The 16,272-nt window shown below is 42.4% G+C and overlaps 1 protein-coding gene across 1 annotated transcript; it reads left to right on the top strand.

Annotated features, from left to right (window-relative positions):
• Positions 1-303: 303 nt before the first annotated feature.
• On the top strand, positions 304-15,863 carry LOC139540064 (RING finger protein 141). The gene is made up of 6 exons (XM_071343610.1): positions 304-429; positions 7,022-7,219; positions 7,653-7,761; positions 7,977-8,155; positions 8,300-8,407; positions 11,851-15,863. Exons 2-6 carry the CDS (start codon positions 7,083-7,085, stop codon positions 11,999-12,001), a joined length of 684 nt encoding a protein of 227 aa, XP_071199711.1. The 5' UTR covers positions 304-429; positions 7,022-7,082; the 3' UTR covers positions 12,002-15,863.
• The last annotated feature ends 409 nt before the right edge of the window (positions 15,864-16,272 follow it).

The raw sequence follows: 16,272 nt of genomic DNA on the forward strand, positions 1-16,272 counted from the left end.
TAGTCTACCTGAATGAGCTTTTAGTTCCAAAATATAACATTGCTTAAAATGTTTCCTTTTCCATGTTTTTATCACCCCTTGATCATAATTTCCAGTTCTGTCTTTCCTTATTTAAGAACCTTAATACATTTAATGAAACATATTTGAATTGATCAATTCATTGAGTTAGTTTGATAGCCACCGGTGATCTGCGTTAAAATGGTTCTTGCTATCCGGAATCTTTGGGACAACCCTACCCAATTTAAATTTACATTTAAAATGGTTAGGTTAGGACATTGCGAAGTTTGCGGGTCACTATTTTCTTTCGTCATCATTCTGCGACATCTCTACTAGCGCTATAAAAACCACAACATAAACTCCCAAACAAATGAAACGTTGCTGATTGCATGTGGATTGTAAAATATCGATGTTGACACGTAGCCATACCAGGTAAGCTGAACCTATATCACCAAATGTAGACCGATGATCTTATGTGGGCTTGGGCTTTGAAAAAAGTGCGTGTTTTCCTCTGTTAGCTAACGTTAGCATCCGAACCTGAGAAATACATTGTGACGTTCGTTAGCTAGTTAGTCATATATTTATGTAGCTATGTGCCACGAAGAGTAAAATGCCAAAGAGAAATTGCAACAAATATAGGCAAGCCTTTCGTGTGACTAACAGTTACAGCTTTTCATGTCAAGGCAAGCTAACTTAGCTGGCTAGCTCGCTAAGTTGATTACATAACATTTCTGATATCACTAGTATCGTATTCGTAACGTTGGTTAGCGTTCAAATTGATGTGATTCTTCTGGGAACTTCGACATTATCGTAAGCTAACGTTTGCTGGATAAACATATCAATTCCGTGATAGGTAACAGTCTTGACTAGCCACATAATTAACTAAAGGAGCCTAAAGTACTGTAACGACCCTGGGTTTATAACCGCGGATATCGACTGTACCGCAAACAGTCGACAGTCCAACGACCTTATGTATGTTTTATAGGGCAATTGGCTCTGGAAGCAAATAAACAGCCAAATACGCAATCTAAACGGGAATTGATTCTCAATTGGCGGTACGATTCTAGAAACATAAATCCCTCGACTTTCTTTTCACAAATGCAAAATGCACACGTTACTGTACACTTTTTTTTAACACAATTGCAGCCGACAGTATTTTTCAATGACCACGTTTACATGCACACCAATATCCCCGTTATTATTCGGGATACTCTTTTGTCATAACTTGTTTTGTCATAACTTGTTGCCCCAGAAGACTAAATAAAGTAGTGCCCACCATAATAATGTCTTACATCTAGAATGAATGCATTAGTAATCTAGTTTTTGTTTTAGGGATGGGGGGAGAACGCAATACAGAAAGATTGGTCCTGTGCAAAATGTTAGTCATCAGTTTGAAAGGTTTTAAGGAAATGAAAAGAGAACGACACACAACAAGACTTCAGTGTGTCTTGGGTGCATATTTTATGTGGTTGAAATACTGTCTGGTTCCATAAGTGTAAAAGATGACACATACAGACATTCACATTTTCTCAAGAGATGCTGAAATAATAAATAACTTCTCCTGTGTCCATATTTAAATTACTATTCGATTTAACCCATATGAACTTAAATTAGGAATATTCTGTTTATTCATGAATACTGGGATACTAATGAGCGGGATATCAAATGAGTTACTAGCTGGAATCTTGTGCACATGTAAACGTTGTCAGTGATAACGTTTGTGGTGTATACAGGTGTTCGGAGACGCATATAGCTAATTAGCACAGGTAGTCCACTCTGTAGGCGGCACCAATCTCACAGAAAATGTCGCGTTTACAACATCTTCCTTTGCTTAAGGAATTCTAACTTTCCTTACGGCAGCAAGTACAGGATGACTGAATTAAGTGACATCTAAACTTTCGATTGTATCAATGTAAATAGTCGGTTAGAAAATACATTCCACGAGAGAGGAGCACTGAGAAGGAGCACTAGTATTGACAAAGGGAGCAAGCATGGAGAGGCTTGAGATAGCCCAATTTACAAGTCTGGCTAAGGAAGAAGTTGAATTTTGGAGAAATGCCATCAGTGCATGCTCCTCTAGCAATACAGTCAGGTTCGGCTCCATGATGACATGCCGGATGGGGCTTTTTAAATCCATGGGGGGGGCACAACTTGTATTGCTTTAGAACCTAAATAAATCCACATGAGGACTGGTGGCCCAAGAGCGCTTAAAACAGCACACGCCGTAACATTGATTCAGTACCATGGGCAGAAGGCTACCGACGTCAATGCTCACTCAACGTCAATGAAACAAAGGAGATGATCGTGGACTTTAGGAAACCGCAGAGGGAGCCCCCCCCCCCCCCCCCCCCCATCCACATCGACAGGACAGTAGTGTGGAAGGTTTCAAGGCCCTCTGCGTTCACATCATGGACAAACTGAAATGGTCCACCCACACAGACGGTGTGGTGAATTAGGTTCAACAGCACATCTTCAACCTCAGGAGGCTGAAGAAATTTTGCGTGTCACCAAAAACACTCAAAGTTTTACAGATGCACAATCGAGAGCATCCTGTCGGGCCGTATCGCCGCCTGGTACGGCAAATGCTCTGCCCACAACCGTAAGGCTCTCCAGAGGGTAGTGAGGTCTGCACAATGCATCACCGGGGGCAAACTATCTGCCCTCCAGGACACCTACAGCACCCGATGTCACAGGAAGGCCAAAAAGATCATCAAGGACAACAACCACCCGAGCCACTGCCTGTTCACCCCGCTGTCATCCAGAAGGCGAGGTCAATACAAGTGCATCAAAGCTGGGACCGAGAGACTGAAAAACAGCTTCTATCTCAAGGCCATCAGACTGTTAAACAGCCATCACTAACATTGAGTGGCTGCTGCCAACATACTGACTCAAATCTCTAGCCACTTTAATAATTAAAAAAGGGACGTAATGTATCACTAGTCACTTTAAACAATGTCACTTTATATAATGTTTACATACATACCCTACATTACTCATCTCATATGTATATACTGTACTCTATACCATCTACTGCATCTTGCCTATGCCGTTCAGCCATCGCTCATTCTTATATTTATATGTACATATTCTTATTCATTCCTTTACACGTGTGTAAAAGGTAGTTGTTGTGAAATTGTTAGATTACTTGCTAGATATTACTGCACGGTCGGAACTAGAAGCACAAGCATTTCACTACTCGCATTAACATCTACTAACCATGTGTATGTGACAAATAACATTTGATTTGAAAGGGTGCTCTACCAATTTCAAACCCACTGAAGTGGACAGCCAGGACAATCTGAGAACTGCGCCAGGGCTCACCTCAGCACAACCAGTAGGCTACATTGGTCATTGTCCCTATACCCATAAAATAACACAAAGCTGTATATCGATCAATAGCAATTAGACCTGCAAAAGCAAGCTATGACATTAAGAATCACAGATAAATATAACATTAATTGAAGTAAAAAGGACTGAAGTAACACTACATTACAAAAAAAAATCTGCCAAAGAACTAGGCTTACATGAGGGAAAACCAATTTAATTAATCATTCTGGCACGGCGGCCAGGGCCATAAAGGTTGTAACTTACCATTTAGAAGAGTTGCAGCCTCCTCGATGTGTTGAACCTCAAAGTTTCTTATTCCATTACCCTTCCTTTACTTGTCAGGTCCCTCCAATGCCAGCTGGACAAGCTGGGCTTTTCGTGGATGTAATATGCTGTGTCTGTGTTTACTTAATATGTTCTTTAGGGTGGAGATGGAATTTTTGCACATTGCTGTAGATGCCCCAAATGTTAATCCATGTTTCAGTTCCAACAGCACAGTTGGCCTTGCTGACAAAGGCCCGCTGTATCTTTGAATAACACCGAGTGTGGTCCATTTGTTGTTTGCTGGCTGTGTTTGCGATTTTTACTTTGCATGAACGTGCGCGCCACAATAAACTCTAATTTGCTTGGAGCTGGTGTTCTCATGCCTCGCAAAGCTTTTCGAATTCAGCATCGCATCAAAGTTTTTCAACGCAACCATAGGCACTGCAGACAAGTTTGATACCCGGGTGCAGATCAGTATCTTCAGACTGCAGGAACTTGTTAGGTGGGTCGAGAAGCCCCTGGATTTTGAGTTTTATAAATGTAAAGCTTGGCTCTGCCAGTGCTTTCAATAAGCCTGTGACCTCAAGTGTCACATCTGTGCCAATTGCGTGAGTAGATTCGATTTCACTGAGTATCTCTGACGTCACTTGATTTCATAGTGACTGACACCGTGGCGAGGTGGCCAGTTCCCCTCTGATCAATACGTTTTTTCCCCCCCAGTATACTGTGCAGCCACTGTGGCTTTCCTGAATAAATTGCTCAGGCAGCTACACACATTGAAAAGTCCTATATCGCCTCCGACGGCATAGCGTGTACCACAACCAAATGCAGACCTTGAAACAGGTGCTACAAATGACTGCTTTCTCCCACTGAAAATGGGACTTGGTTAAGTGTTAAGACAAACCTGTGCTGGCTCCTCATCACCGAGGTCGTCAGGTGCTAGTGGCTGGGGTAACGGCGGTGCAGGTGCTTGTTGTAATGTTGCCCTCTTGCTGCTGGCGCCTGGCCCTGGCTCTTCTCCATCTTGTTGGTCAGCAGGCAGTGGTGGGAGATGGGTGGGTATTACATTTTGCTGATAGGCTCGTCAACCTCAGTGGCCGGGCTAGCATCTGTCTCTACATGGTGGTCCGCAATTAAAATGCTCTTGGCGGTGCCCAGTCATTTTCGGATATCCATGCTGATCAAAGCTTACCCAACTAGCTATAGTTATTCAGTGCGCCACTACCAAAACTTAGTGAAGCTAGCTGTAGCTGTCTGCAAAATAAAGTAACTTTGACCCCGCTCTGGGATCCAAATTTTATCTTGGGGGGGCTTTTCTACGGCTTTTCTATACCGTAGAGCTGGCCCTGAATATTACGGATGAAAGGCTTGGTAAGAGCGCGGTGAATGGCTAGACGTGGTTATGGACAGTGATGGAGTAGAGCCGAGTGCAGAGGGACTATGTGTGTTGAGGAAGAATGGCGCCAAGTACAAACCGCACTCTGTCAGCGTAGAAATTTAACCTGACGAGAGTGAGGATGAATTATCTGCGGTTGCCTCTCCCTGTTCATGCAAAGGATGAATCTGGCCCAGTGGGAGTGACATTTTTGGAGAATGTGGATCCCTGCCTTTTGGCGGACCCATGGATGGTATCAGGCTGGGTAGAAAAGAAGTTGGGTACTGTTAAATCGGTGAAGGTAGCTCGACATGGTCTTGTGGTGGTTTTCTGTGTTTTCTGCCCAGAGGGAGCGGTGTTTTGTCAGGAGCCTTGCGACAAGACCTGTGACTTGGTTTTTGAAAGGAGTGATTACTGGGGTTGAGGTGGAACAACTGAAATTGAACATTCCCTGTGTCTTTTATGCCCGCCGTTTGTTGCGACGCAGACCCGGTGGCGAGCGGGGTGAAACTGAAAAACGGTCAATTGTGGGGGTGTCCATGCTGCTGGGGATTAGAAGTGCACGGTGTGAGAGAGGGTTTAAGCTTGCCACGATCAGAAGGTGTTGTATGCTGAGGATGATCGGTCAAGGTGCGTAGTAGGCCTAGGCCAACATAGCTAATCCGTCTTTTTTCCGTAAACAAGCGCTGTAACCCTAACCCTAGATAGGTGTGTATCAATTCAACCTTTAGTTTTATTATTTCTCACTGATATGAAAGATGGTCCTTATGCTTCCAAAACCGTAGCGCAAGCACTGTTAATGTTCAGACCGAGCGTCGGTCCAATTACTCTTATGTGTAATGGAACTGAGAGTGACGATGAAGGGCTAAGTCCTAGCTAGCCAGGTTTATTTGGCTATTTTGTGAAACACTACCTGGCTCAATTTATCTGGGTCCAACCCATTACAAATGTTCACAAATGGGCATCGCAGTATTGCGGTGTCCCTACAGCCTAGGGTTCGATCCAAGGCTGTGTCATTACCAGCTGTGACCTGGAGTCCCATAGGGCGGCACGCAATTGGCCCAGAGTCGTTCGGGTTAGGGGATGGTTTGGCCAGGGGGGCTTTACTTGGCTCTAGTGGCTCCTTGTGGTGGGTCGGGCCCCTGCAGGCTGACTTCGGTCGTGTTTCCTCCGACACATTAGTGCAGCTGGCTTCCAGGTTAAGCGAGCGGGTGTTCAGAAGCGTTTTGGTGGGTCATGTTTCGGAGGACGCATGAATCGACCTTCGCCTCTCCCGAGCCTGTAGGGAGTTGCCGCGATGAGGCAAGATAGTAATCATGAAATTGTGGGGGGGGGGGATGATTTGATATCTAAATAATACCCTTTGGCTGGTAGAAGTCTGAAAACACTCAGATAGTAGGCTACAAAGCTGGGCTAACAGTCCTTCACTGAGTTCCCTCTTAAGCAGCGCTTCCCAAACTAGGGGTTGTGACCCCATGTGGGGTTGCTTGATTTGAAAATGGAGTTGCGAGAGAAACTAAGTGTGGTTGTAATAAACAGAGTGATTTCTGTTTTCTTCCTACAAATGTGGCGCTACCTTTTGGAACGGTTTAAGGTACAAAAGATTATGACCCCATCACTGAAAGATAAGACTCTGTTTCCCTCTACAATGCCCACAAGCCACATAAGACCAGGCTCTAAATCAGACTGGGGGGGAATAACATAATCAATGGTCATCTTTTATACACAGAAGACCATACAAAATGATTACCTGATGCTCTTCTGAATTTAACAATACCTTTCTGATGCAGTTCTGTCGCGTCAAACCATACTTTCTTCAGATTGAAATACTATCAAAAGTCCTGTCAGACTGATTTGTAATAGACTGTCACAGCCCCAATTGAAGAAAAAAAAAAAGGTAAACATTGGCGATTGATTGCATCACTTTCTTTAACATGGTGGGGTCAATAACTTTTTTTAAATATCAAAATGGGGTCGTGGGCCAGAAGTTTGGGAACCCTTGCTCTAAAGACTGTAGGTAAATGACTTGGTGACTTTGCTTTTGTTTCCCTCGGTCAGGCCACCCTGCGGTGAATGAGGCACGGTCTTTCCATAGTGCTGTTCTTTGAGCGCGGTTGGGATGGGCCAGCAGATCTCAGGCCAGGCGGTGATGACCCGTCTACCTGAGAAGCTGGTGAAACATGCTGGGCTGGTACGCGACAGCGGCTACCTCAACTACGAGGAGTTCCTGGCCAGGGTGGCAGAGCTCAATGACGTGTAAGGCCGGCCATGCTGTTACTGTCAATGTAGTCCTTGTTTGCTTTGTACTTAGTCATTAGACAAAGAGATTATAATAATATCCAGCTCTACAAAGAGAATAGTAGTATTTCCCTTTTCATTTACAGATGGGGAGCTAATTCCCCTATGTAACATCCAGCTCCTCCGCTGGCACTTCTTGAACATTATCCACATATAACACTAGTTATTAACTGACCTAATCCAGGTTATGAACCTTAATCAAGAGTTTAGAGCACTGTCTCTCTGCTAGGATTTAACCTAGTCCTTCCCCAATCAGTAGGCCTTGCTGGTGTGAATGTGGCTTTCATAGGCAGTGAGTGATAGAAACTGAGGATGGTTAGGTGACAGTGTTAAGTTGTCATTGGATCTTTTGTCGAGTAACAATGTTTCTCCATGACTGTCAACTGGACAGGACAGCTAAGCTAGCAGCTGGACAGAAAAAACACCTGATCTTTGAAGTCCAGACTGGCTCGGACGCCTCTGCTCTGTGGAAAGTGGCTGTGAGGATAGTTTGTACCAAGGTGAGAAAGGGACAAACTAAAGCTGGTCTCTGGTGGAGACATGTCATTGTGAATCAGTCTCCACTCTCACTATATTTTTTTTGGGGTGGAAATGTGTGTTTTTGGAACAGTAATGATGTGTGTGTTACTGTGTCTGTAAGCACCTTGTGTGTGTTCATGGCATGTGTGTTTGTGAGACTGAAACATGGTTGTGTTATTGCGCTGTGCTCTGGCAGATCAACAAAGAGAATGGGATGGTGGAGGCGTCTCGCATCATGAACCTGTATCAGTTCATCCAACTGTACCGTGACGTCACCAGTCAGGCCGTAGATGTGCTGTCAGCAGAGGGCGCCAGCCTCCCGTCTGGAACCCTCTCGTCAGGGGACTCCTGCCAGGCCAGCATGTGGATGGGCAGGTTAGTAGTTCAGTGTGTGTTTATTTCATGTGTCTGTGGGAAGTCTTGCATTGCCATCCTTCCAAGTCTTGTTCCTTAATGTGTGGAAGTCTGGAAGTTGAGGCAAGTCTGTGACTGGCTGCCGTTGTGTGTATCCCCATACAGGGTGAAGCAGTTGACTGATGAGGAGGAGTGCTGTATCTGCATGGATGGGAAATCTGACCTCATTCTGCCCTGTGCTCACAGCTTCTGTCAAAAGTGCATTGACAAGTGGTAAGAGACGCAGACGCTTTCCACAGTAGTCCCACTGATAAATCTGTTGTCACAACGTCTGTTGTCATTGAGCATGTTAGATTAAAACGCCTAGATTTCTTTGCAATCGTTCATATAATTAGGACAAGTAAACACCTTAATCGGAGTTCCAGCTGCTCATACTGCTCCTGCAAGCATGTGCTTGCAGGAGCAGTATGAGCCTTATGCGTGAGTGAAGTGAGCGTATAAAACCTAAAAGTGTGAATATTGGAAATAGTTTTCATAAACAAACTTTCTGTCTGAACTTGGGTACCATGGCAGTCAGCTTTGATGCTACATCCTATGCGTAAGATTTTGAGTTTAAGGAGAAAAACAAAAGGGTAATTGTTTTTACTGTACATTTTGTTATAAACCTCTTCCTCTTGACACTTTGTGGATAAGATGCCTTCCAGGGTAAATGTTTTAGTTGGGATCGTGTGCAGTCTAATATCCAACACTCTTCTCTGAATCCTGATCGCCAACATCCATTAATTTTTACACAGGACCTATAACTCCTCGTAAGCTGTTTCATACGAACCTTTTGAATGATGCTTCCTGTACATTGTTCCCTCTTAATGAACCTGGTAGCTTTTATACACGTGGCTTGGGAATGCCCTCTATCTATTTTCTGGGATGAAGTAGCATCGAACCTGTCCACTCTGGCCTAACGGCCGCTAAGAAGATGATTGCAGTACAATGGCGCCTCACTTTTTTGAATATCATTTATATGGAGCTGTCTACCACTCACTTTCATGGAGCTAAAGACATTCTGAACCAGGGTTTGGAACCTGTTCAGGGAACAGATCTGAGTAACGGATAAAAGATGCCCAGCGCTTGAAGCAAACCCTCCTCCACCCTTTCTCACTATTCCCCACCTGCAAAATGTCAGTCGCATCGTGCACCCTACACTTGTCTGTCCAATGCATGTACATAACTTGCCCGCTCCATAGCAAGCTGCTCTATCCGCACTGAATGGTGAAGTAATTTAACGTCACGCTAAATATAAACAAAAAATTTAATGATTTCAGAGGTTTAAAAAGGTACAATATAAACAATTACTTTTTTTTATAAACATTACAATATTTAAATAATTAATCATTAGATTGTGTTAATTATGGCAGATTAATTGACTTCCAAATTTTTAGTATTAGTTTTTTCAAAATGAATGATGAGAAGATTTGTCCAGCCCATTGGGTATCACACTACATCCCCATATGTCTTGAAATACGCAGACAGGTGGATTAAAAGTATGTTTTTATATTTTAATACTGCTGACAGACTACTTTCTAGCTCCACCCACAACTTCTAAACGTTATCGCATTCCCAGAAAGCATAGATTGAGTCATTATTAGTTGTACACTTGAGACATGACTCTGACGTTGTGCTGTGGAATTTGTGAATTTTGTCTCTTGTATAAGCAATTCTATACATTCGTTTTTACTGGATTAAGCAAAATGTTAACTGTAATTTCATTAGTTTTTGGTGGGGTAATTGGTATTACCAAAAATATATACAAAACTTTGGCAGCTATGCCATTCTAAAGAGGTTTATTATACCTGTGAGATTTATGGGAAGATTATTCCATTTAATTACATCTGCTTTCATATTAAGGACTAACGGAATAAAGTAATCTTTTATATATTTGTTTAACTTAAGCATCCTAAATCTTACATTTTGTTGTTGTCCACTTAAAGGATTGCTGTGTTTCTCTTTCTCCTATTGACATTTATTTAAAATTTCTAAATAAGTTTAGTTTAAATGAATGTTTACCAATGCTGATACCTGTTACATTTGAGTCCTGTCTAGTTCTTTCTGCAAGCTGTTCAATTGCTAGTGCAAACAAGATGGGGGAGAGAGGGGACATCCCCTTTCTAAAGCAATTTAATCAGATAATGTATTATTTATGTATATTTTTGCTTTAGGATATTTATACGATAAGTTTATTAAATGTATTGTTTCAGCTCAATTTGAAAGCTTCCAAAGTTTTGAATAGGAACGGCCATTCAAGACACTCAACAGCCATTATTATAGCCATTGAATTCTACTGTGCAAATATATTGTGTTATAGGGAAATAATGCCTGCTCTAAAATGCCCTTCAAGCCAATCAGAAACGAGTATTCAACAATGCCATGGTATAAAAAAAAATATATAAACTGGTTGTGGTTCATGCCCTGAATGCTGATTTGTCTGACAGCTGTGGTATATCAGATCTTATACCATGGGTATGACAAAACATATATTTTTACTGCTCTAATTACATTGGTAACCAGTTTATAATAGCAGTATAGCACCTCGGGGGTTTAGGGTATATGGCCAATAAACCACTGCTAAGGGCTGTATACAGGCACTCCACGTTGCATCTTGCGTAAGAACAGCCCTTAGCCGTGGTAAATTGGCCATATAGCACATCCCTCGAGCCGTATTTCTTAAATAACCAACTCATCGCAGCTCTGCCACAAATGGAAGAAGCAATTACTTGAAAGAGAAAGGAATGAATTTGTTTGTCTGCCACCAGTTAAAAAGTACAGTATCAATGGCATAAAATGACCAATATAAATCGTAAAATGTATCAGTTTCACTTACGGTTAAGAGGTTTGACAACTATGCTTCATAAAATTCAAGATAGTTGGGAACACATTTTCCAAGTCCCAATACCATGACATCGGTTTTATGAACTGATATACAGATCTTAGATTTAAGGGGTTATATTAAATTCTCACTACAAAAGAAAGCTCAGTATATGGGGCATTGAACAGTCAGACCGGTGCAGGCTGCCACAAGGAAACAGAATCAATAGATCATCTCTTTTGGTACTGTGGCTTGTTTTTGGAGCATTTTCGGGGAGGTTCAATTCCCTAGTGAGACACCATGGTAGATTGGAGGTATGTATTGCAAGAGGAAATGGTACAATGATGATTTACTGGGAGAGATGGGTTGGAATAGATACATACACACTTGCACATTTATAAAGGTTTGAGATCCTCCAATCAGGGCTGAGTGGGGATGTCATTGTATGTTTTGTGTTTAGTTATGTATGTTTTTTTGTTTCACGCTGTGGGCGGTGTGTGTTTGGTGGTTATTGGTACGCTATTGGTACCCAAAATCCTTTTGGGCCAGGGGCTTTGCACTGCTGGCATCTCGGGCGGGTGGGGGGAAAGCGTATCCACTGCCCAGAGGACCCACTGATGGGCGCGGCCATTTGTATTGTCTTATATTGTTTTAATAAAATGGTAGATTTGATAACACATTTATTTAGATTTTCTGCATTCATTAAAGTCCCTTCAGGTAGGCCTGATGTCCATTTTTAAACAGGATTATTAGGGGAATTGTTGTTCTTGCAAAGCATATAGACCTTTTAATCAAACTACATTAATCAGTGTCCATGTAAATGTACACAATTAAATGATTTGGTTTGTTTTCATAGGAGTGGGCAGAGCAGGAATTGTCCGATATGCCGCTTGCAAGTGACCGCTGCCAATGAGTCGTGGGTGATGCCTGATGCCCCTACAGAGGACGACGTAGCTGGCTATATCCTCAACCTGGCTGACGAGGCAGGCCATCCGCACATACCTTAAGCTACTCAACACTAAGACACTTTGATTAACCACTGACAACCAAACTGACATCAAGAATAGTTCGGGGAAGGGTCTGGAGTTTTTTGCCAGGAAAAACACCTTGCCCTGGTTTTGGGGGTATGTAGAGAAGATGGGTTGCTTTATAGGAATTTGCCTGTTGTGATTATTTCTTATGTTCTTTTTTTACTTTTCCATATTATTTCAAGATTACTTTTACATGATTGCTCTTAAACTTGTGTGTATATAAGAAGGTTGTGTGTGTATACAGTGCCTTCGAAAGGTATTCAGCCCCCTTGACTTTTCCCACATTTGTTACGTTACAGCCTTATTCTAAAATTGATTTATATATATTTTTTAAGTCCTCAGCAATCTGTACACAATACTCCATAATGAAAACAGGTTTTTAGAAATTTGAGGTGCATATTTATTTATTTTTTTACTGAAATATCAAATTTACTTAAGTATTCAGAACCTTTGCTATGAGACTCAAAATTGAGCACAGGTGCATCTTGTTTCCATTGATCATCCTTAATGTTTCTACAACTTGATTGGAGTCCACCTGTGATAGATTCGATTGATTGGACATGATTTGGAAAGGCACACATCGGTCTATATGCATGTCAGAGCAAAAACCAAGCCATGAGGTCGAAGGAATTGTCTGTAGAACTCCGAGACAGGATTGTGTCGAGGCACAGATCTGGGGAAGGGTACCAAAAAAATGTCTGCAGCATTGAAGGTCCCCAAGAACACAGTGGCCTCCATCATTCTTAAATGGAAGACGTTTTGAACCACCAAAACTCCTCATAGAGCTGGCCAAACTGGGCAATCGGGGGAGAATGGCCTTGGTCAGGGAGGTGACCAAGAACTCGATGGTCACTGACAGTGTCCTAGAGTTCCTCTGTGGAGATTGTTGTCCTTCTGGAAGGTTCTCCCATCTCTGCAGCACTCCACCAATCAGGCCTTTATGGTAGAGTGGCCAGATGAAGCCACTACTCAGTAAAAGTCACATGACAGCCCACTTGGAGTTTGCCAAAGGACTCCAGACCATGAAAAACAAGATTCTCTGGTCTGATGAAACCAAGATTGAACTCTTCGGCCTGAATGCCAATCGTCACGTCTGGAGGAAAGCTGGCACCATCCTTATGGTGGTGGCAGCATCATGCTGTGGGGGATGTTTTTCAGAGGCAGGGACTAGGAAACTAGAACGGATCGAGGGAAAGATGAACGGAGCAAAATGTAAAGATCCATATGAAAACCTGCTCCAGAGCGCTCAGGACCTCGGACTGGAGAGAAGGTTCACCTTCCAACAGGACAATGACCCTAAACGCACAGCAAGACAGTGGCTTCGGGACAAGTCCCAATGTCCTTGAGTGGCCCAGCCAGAGCCTGGACTTGAACCCGATTGGACATCTCTGGCGAGAGCTGAAAATAGCTGTGCAGCAATGCTCCCCATCCAACCTGAAAGAGCTTGAGAGGCTCTGCAGAGAAGAATGGGAGAAACTCCCCAAATACAGGTGTGCCTAGCTTGTAGCTTCATACCCAATAAGACTCAGGGCTGTAATTGCTGCCAAAGGTACTTCAACAAAGTACTGAGTAAAGGGTCTGACAACTTATGTAAATGTGACATTTCATTATTTTTAGGAATTAACAAAAATGTCAGATGTTTTTCTTTGTCGTTATGGGGTATGATATGGAAAGGCACACGGTGGGGACAATTTAATCAGTTTTGGAATAAAGCTGTAACCTAACAAAATGTGAAATGTCTGAGTACTTTCTGAAGGCACTGTATATACAGTACCACTCAAGTTTGGACACACCTATTCATTCAAGGGTTTTCCTTTGTTTTTACATTGTAGAATAATGGTGAAGACATCAACTATATGACAGAACACATATGGAATCATGTAGTAACCAAAACGTGTTAAACAAATCAAAATAGACTTTAGATTCTTCAAAGTAGCCACCCTTTGCCTTGACAGCTTGTACACTCTTGGTGTTCTCTCAACCAGCTTCACCTGGATTTCTTTTCTAACAGTCTTGAAGGAGTTTCCACATATGCTGAGCACTTGTTGGCTGCTTTTCCTTCACTCTGCGGTCAAGCTCATCCCAAACTATCTCAAATGGGTTCAGGTCGGGTGATCGTGGAGGCCAGGTCAGCTGATGCAGCATTCCATCACTCTCCTCCTTGGTCAAATAGCCCTTGCACAGCCTGGAGGTGTGTTGGGTCATTGTCCTGTTGAAAAACAAATGATAGTCCCACTAAGCGCAAACCAGATGGGATGGCGTATTGCTGCAGAATGCTGTGGTAGCCATGCAGGTTGTGTGCCTTGAATTCTAAATAAATCAGTGTCACCAGCAAAGCACCATCACACCACCACCACCTCCATGCTTCATGGTGGGAACCACACATGTGGAGATCATCCGTTTACAGATTTCCACTGGTCGTGTTTCTTGGTCCAAGCAAGTCTCTTCTTCATATTGGTGTCCTTTAGTAGTGGTTTCTTTGCAGCAATTCGACCATGAAGGCCTGAGTCGCGCAGTCGCTTCTGAACAGTTGATGTTGAGATGTGTTTGTTACTGGAACTCTGAAGCATTTATTTGGGCTGCAATGTCTGAGGTAAAGTTAACGCTAATGAACTTATCCTCTGCAGCAGAGGTAACTCTGCGTCTTCCTTTCTTGTGGCGGTCCTCATGAGAGACAGTTTCATCATAGTGCGTGATGGTTTTTGCGACTGCACTTGAAGAAACATCCCAAGTTCTTTAAATTTTCCGGATTGACTGGCTTTAAGTAGTGATGGGCTGTTTCTGCTTATTTGAGCTGTTCTTGCCGTAATATGGACTTGGTCTTGTACCAAATAGGGCGATCATCTGTATACAACCCCTACCTTGTCACAACACAACTGATTGGCTGAAACGCATTAAGAAGGAAAGAAATTCCACAAATGAACTTTTAACAAGGCACACCTGTTAATTGAAATGCATTCCAGGTGACTACCTCATGAAGCTGGTTGAGAGAATGCAAAGCTGTTATCAAGGCAAATGGTGGTTACTTTGAAGAATCTGAAATGTATTTTGATTTGACTTTTTTTTTGGTGACTACATGATTCCATATGTGTTATTTAATAGTTTGTCTTCACTATTATTCTATGTAGTAAAAATAAAGAGAACCCCTGGAATGAGTGGGTGTGTCAACTATTGACTGGGGGGGGGGGGGGGCGCACACATGTCTCCACAATAATATATAAACCAATCACACTGTTTCCGTTTGGTTATACCTACTCGTATAATTGCACTTTGAATAGTAGTAGATGTTTTTATAGGCACCTCTAACTGCTGTGGAAATGTCCATAAATCACTAATCACAACTTCTATACTTTTTTAAATCCTATAACACACTCAATGTGAATGGTTTGCTATTTGATGAAATGTGAAATTAAGTACAATAATCTCATGGATGCTTCAGCCAGGATAGTCTTTCTATTTTCTCCTCAATGTTAGTTAGATGAGGTGATTTATCTCCCCAAAAATGTAGCTTTTAGTTTAAATATGAATCGGTAAAACAAAATGTTGTCGTTTTATCAAAATAATTTCTATATCATGGGTACTTTAAGCAAGGCCAGTGTACTGGCTGTTTTCAATATTAAACTTGTGAGGCTGAGTGAATGTTAAAATAGTACTAAAAATAATATATTTGGAATGTCTTATTCCCATTAGGGAACTGAAGATTTGAGCTGTATGTACTTCACTCATGACTGGCTGGTACTATACTGAACAAAAATGTAAACGCAACATGTAAAGTGTTGGTCCCATGTTTCATGAGCTTAAATAAAAGATCCACAGAAATTGTCCATATGCACAAAAAGCTTAATTCTCTTATTTTATGCACACATTTGTTTACATCCCTTTTAGTGAGCATTTCTCCTTTGCCAAGATAATCCTGACACGTGAGGCATATCAAGAAGCTGATTAAAGCATGATCATTACACAGGTGCACCTTGTGCTGGGGACAAAAGGCTACTCTAAAACGTGCAGTTTTGTCTCAAGTTTTGAGGGCGCATGCAATTTCCATGCTGACTGCAGGAATGTCCACCAGAATTGAATGTTCAATTCTCTACCATAAACTGCCTCAGTCCTTTTTGATAATATGGCAGTACATCCACAACCACAGATCACCTGTAACCACGCCCAGGACCTCCACATCTGGCTACTTCACCTGCAGGATTGTCTGAGACCAGCCCCCAGGACAGCTGATGAAACTGGGTTTGCGAAAG

This window comes from Salvelinus alpinus, chromosome 15, assembly GCF_045679555.1.
Source record: "Salvelinus alpinus chromosome 15, SLU_Salpinus.1, whole genome shotgun sequence".
Taxonomy (NCBI): Eukaryota; Metazoa; Chordata; class Actinopteri; order Salmoniformes; family Salmonidae; genus Salvelinus; species Salvelinus alpinus.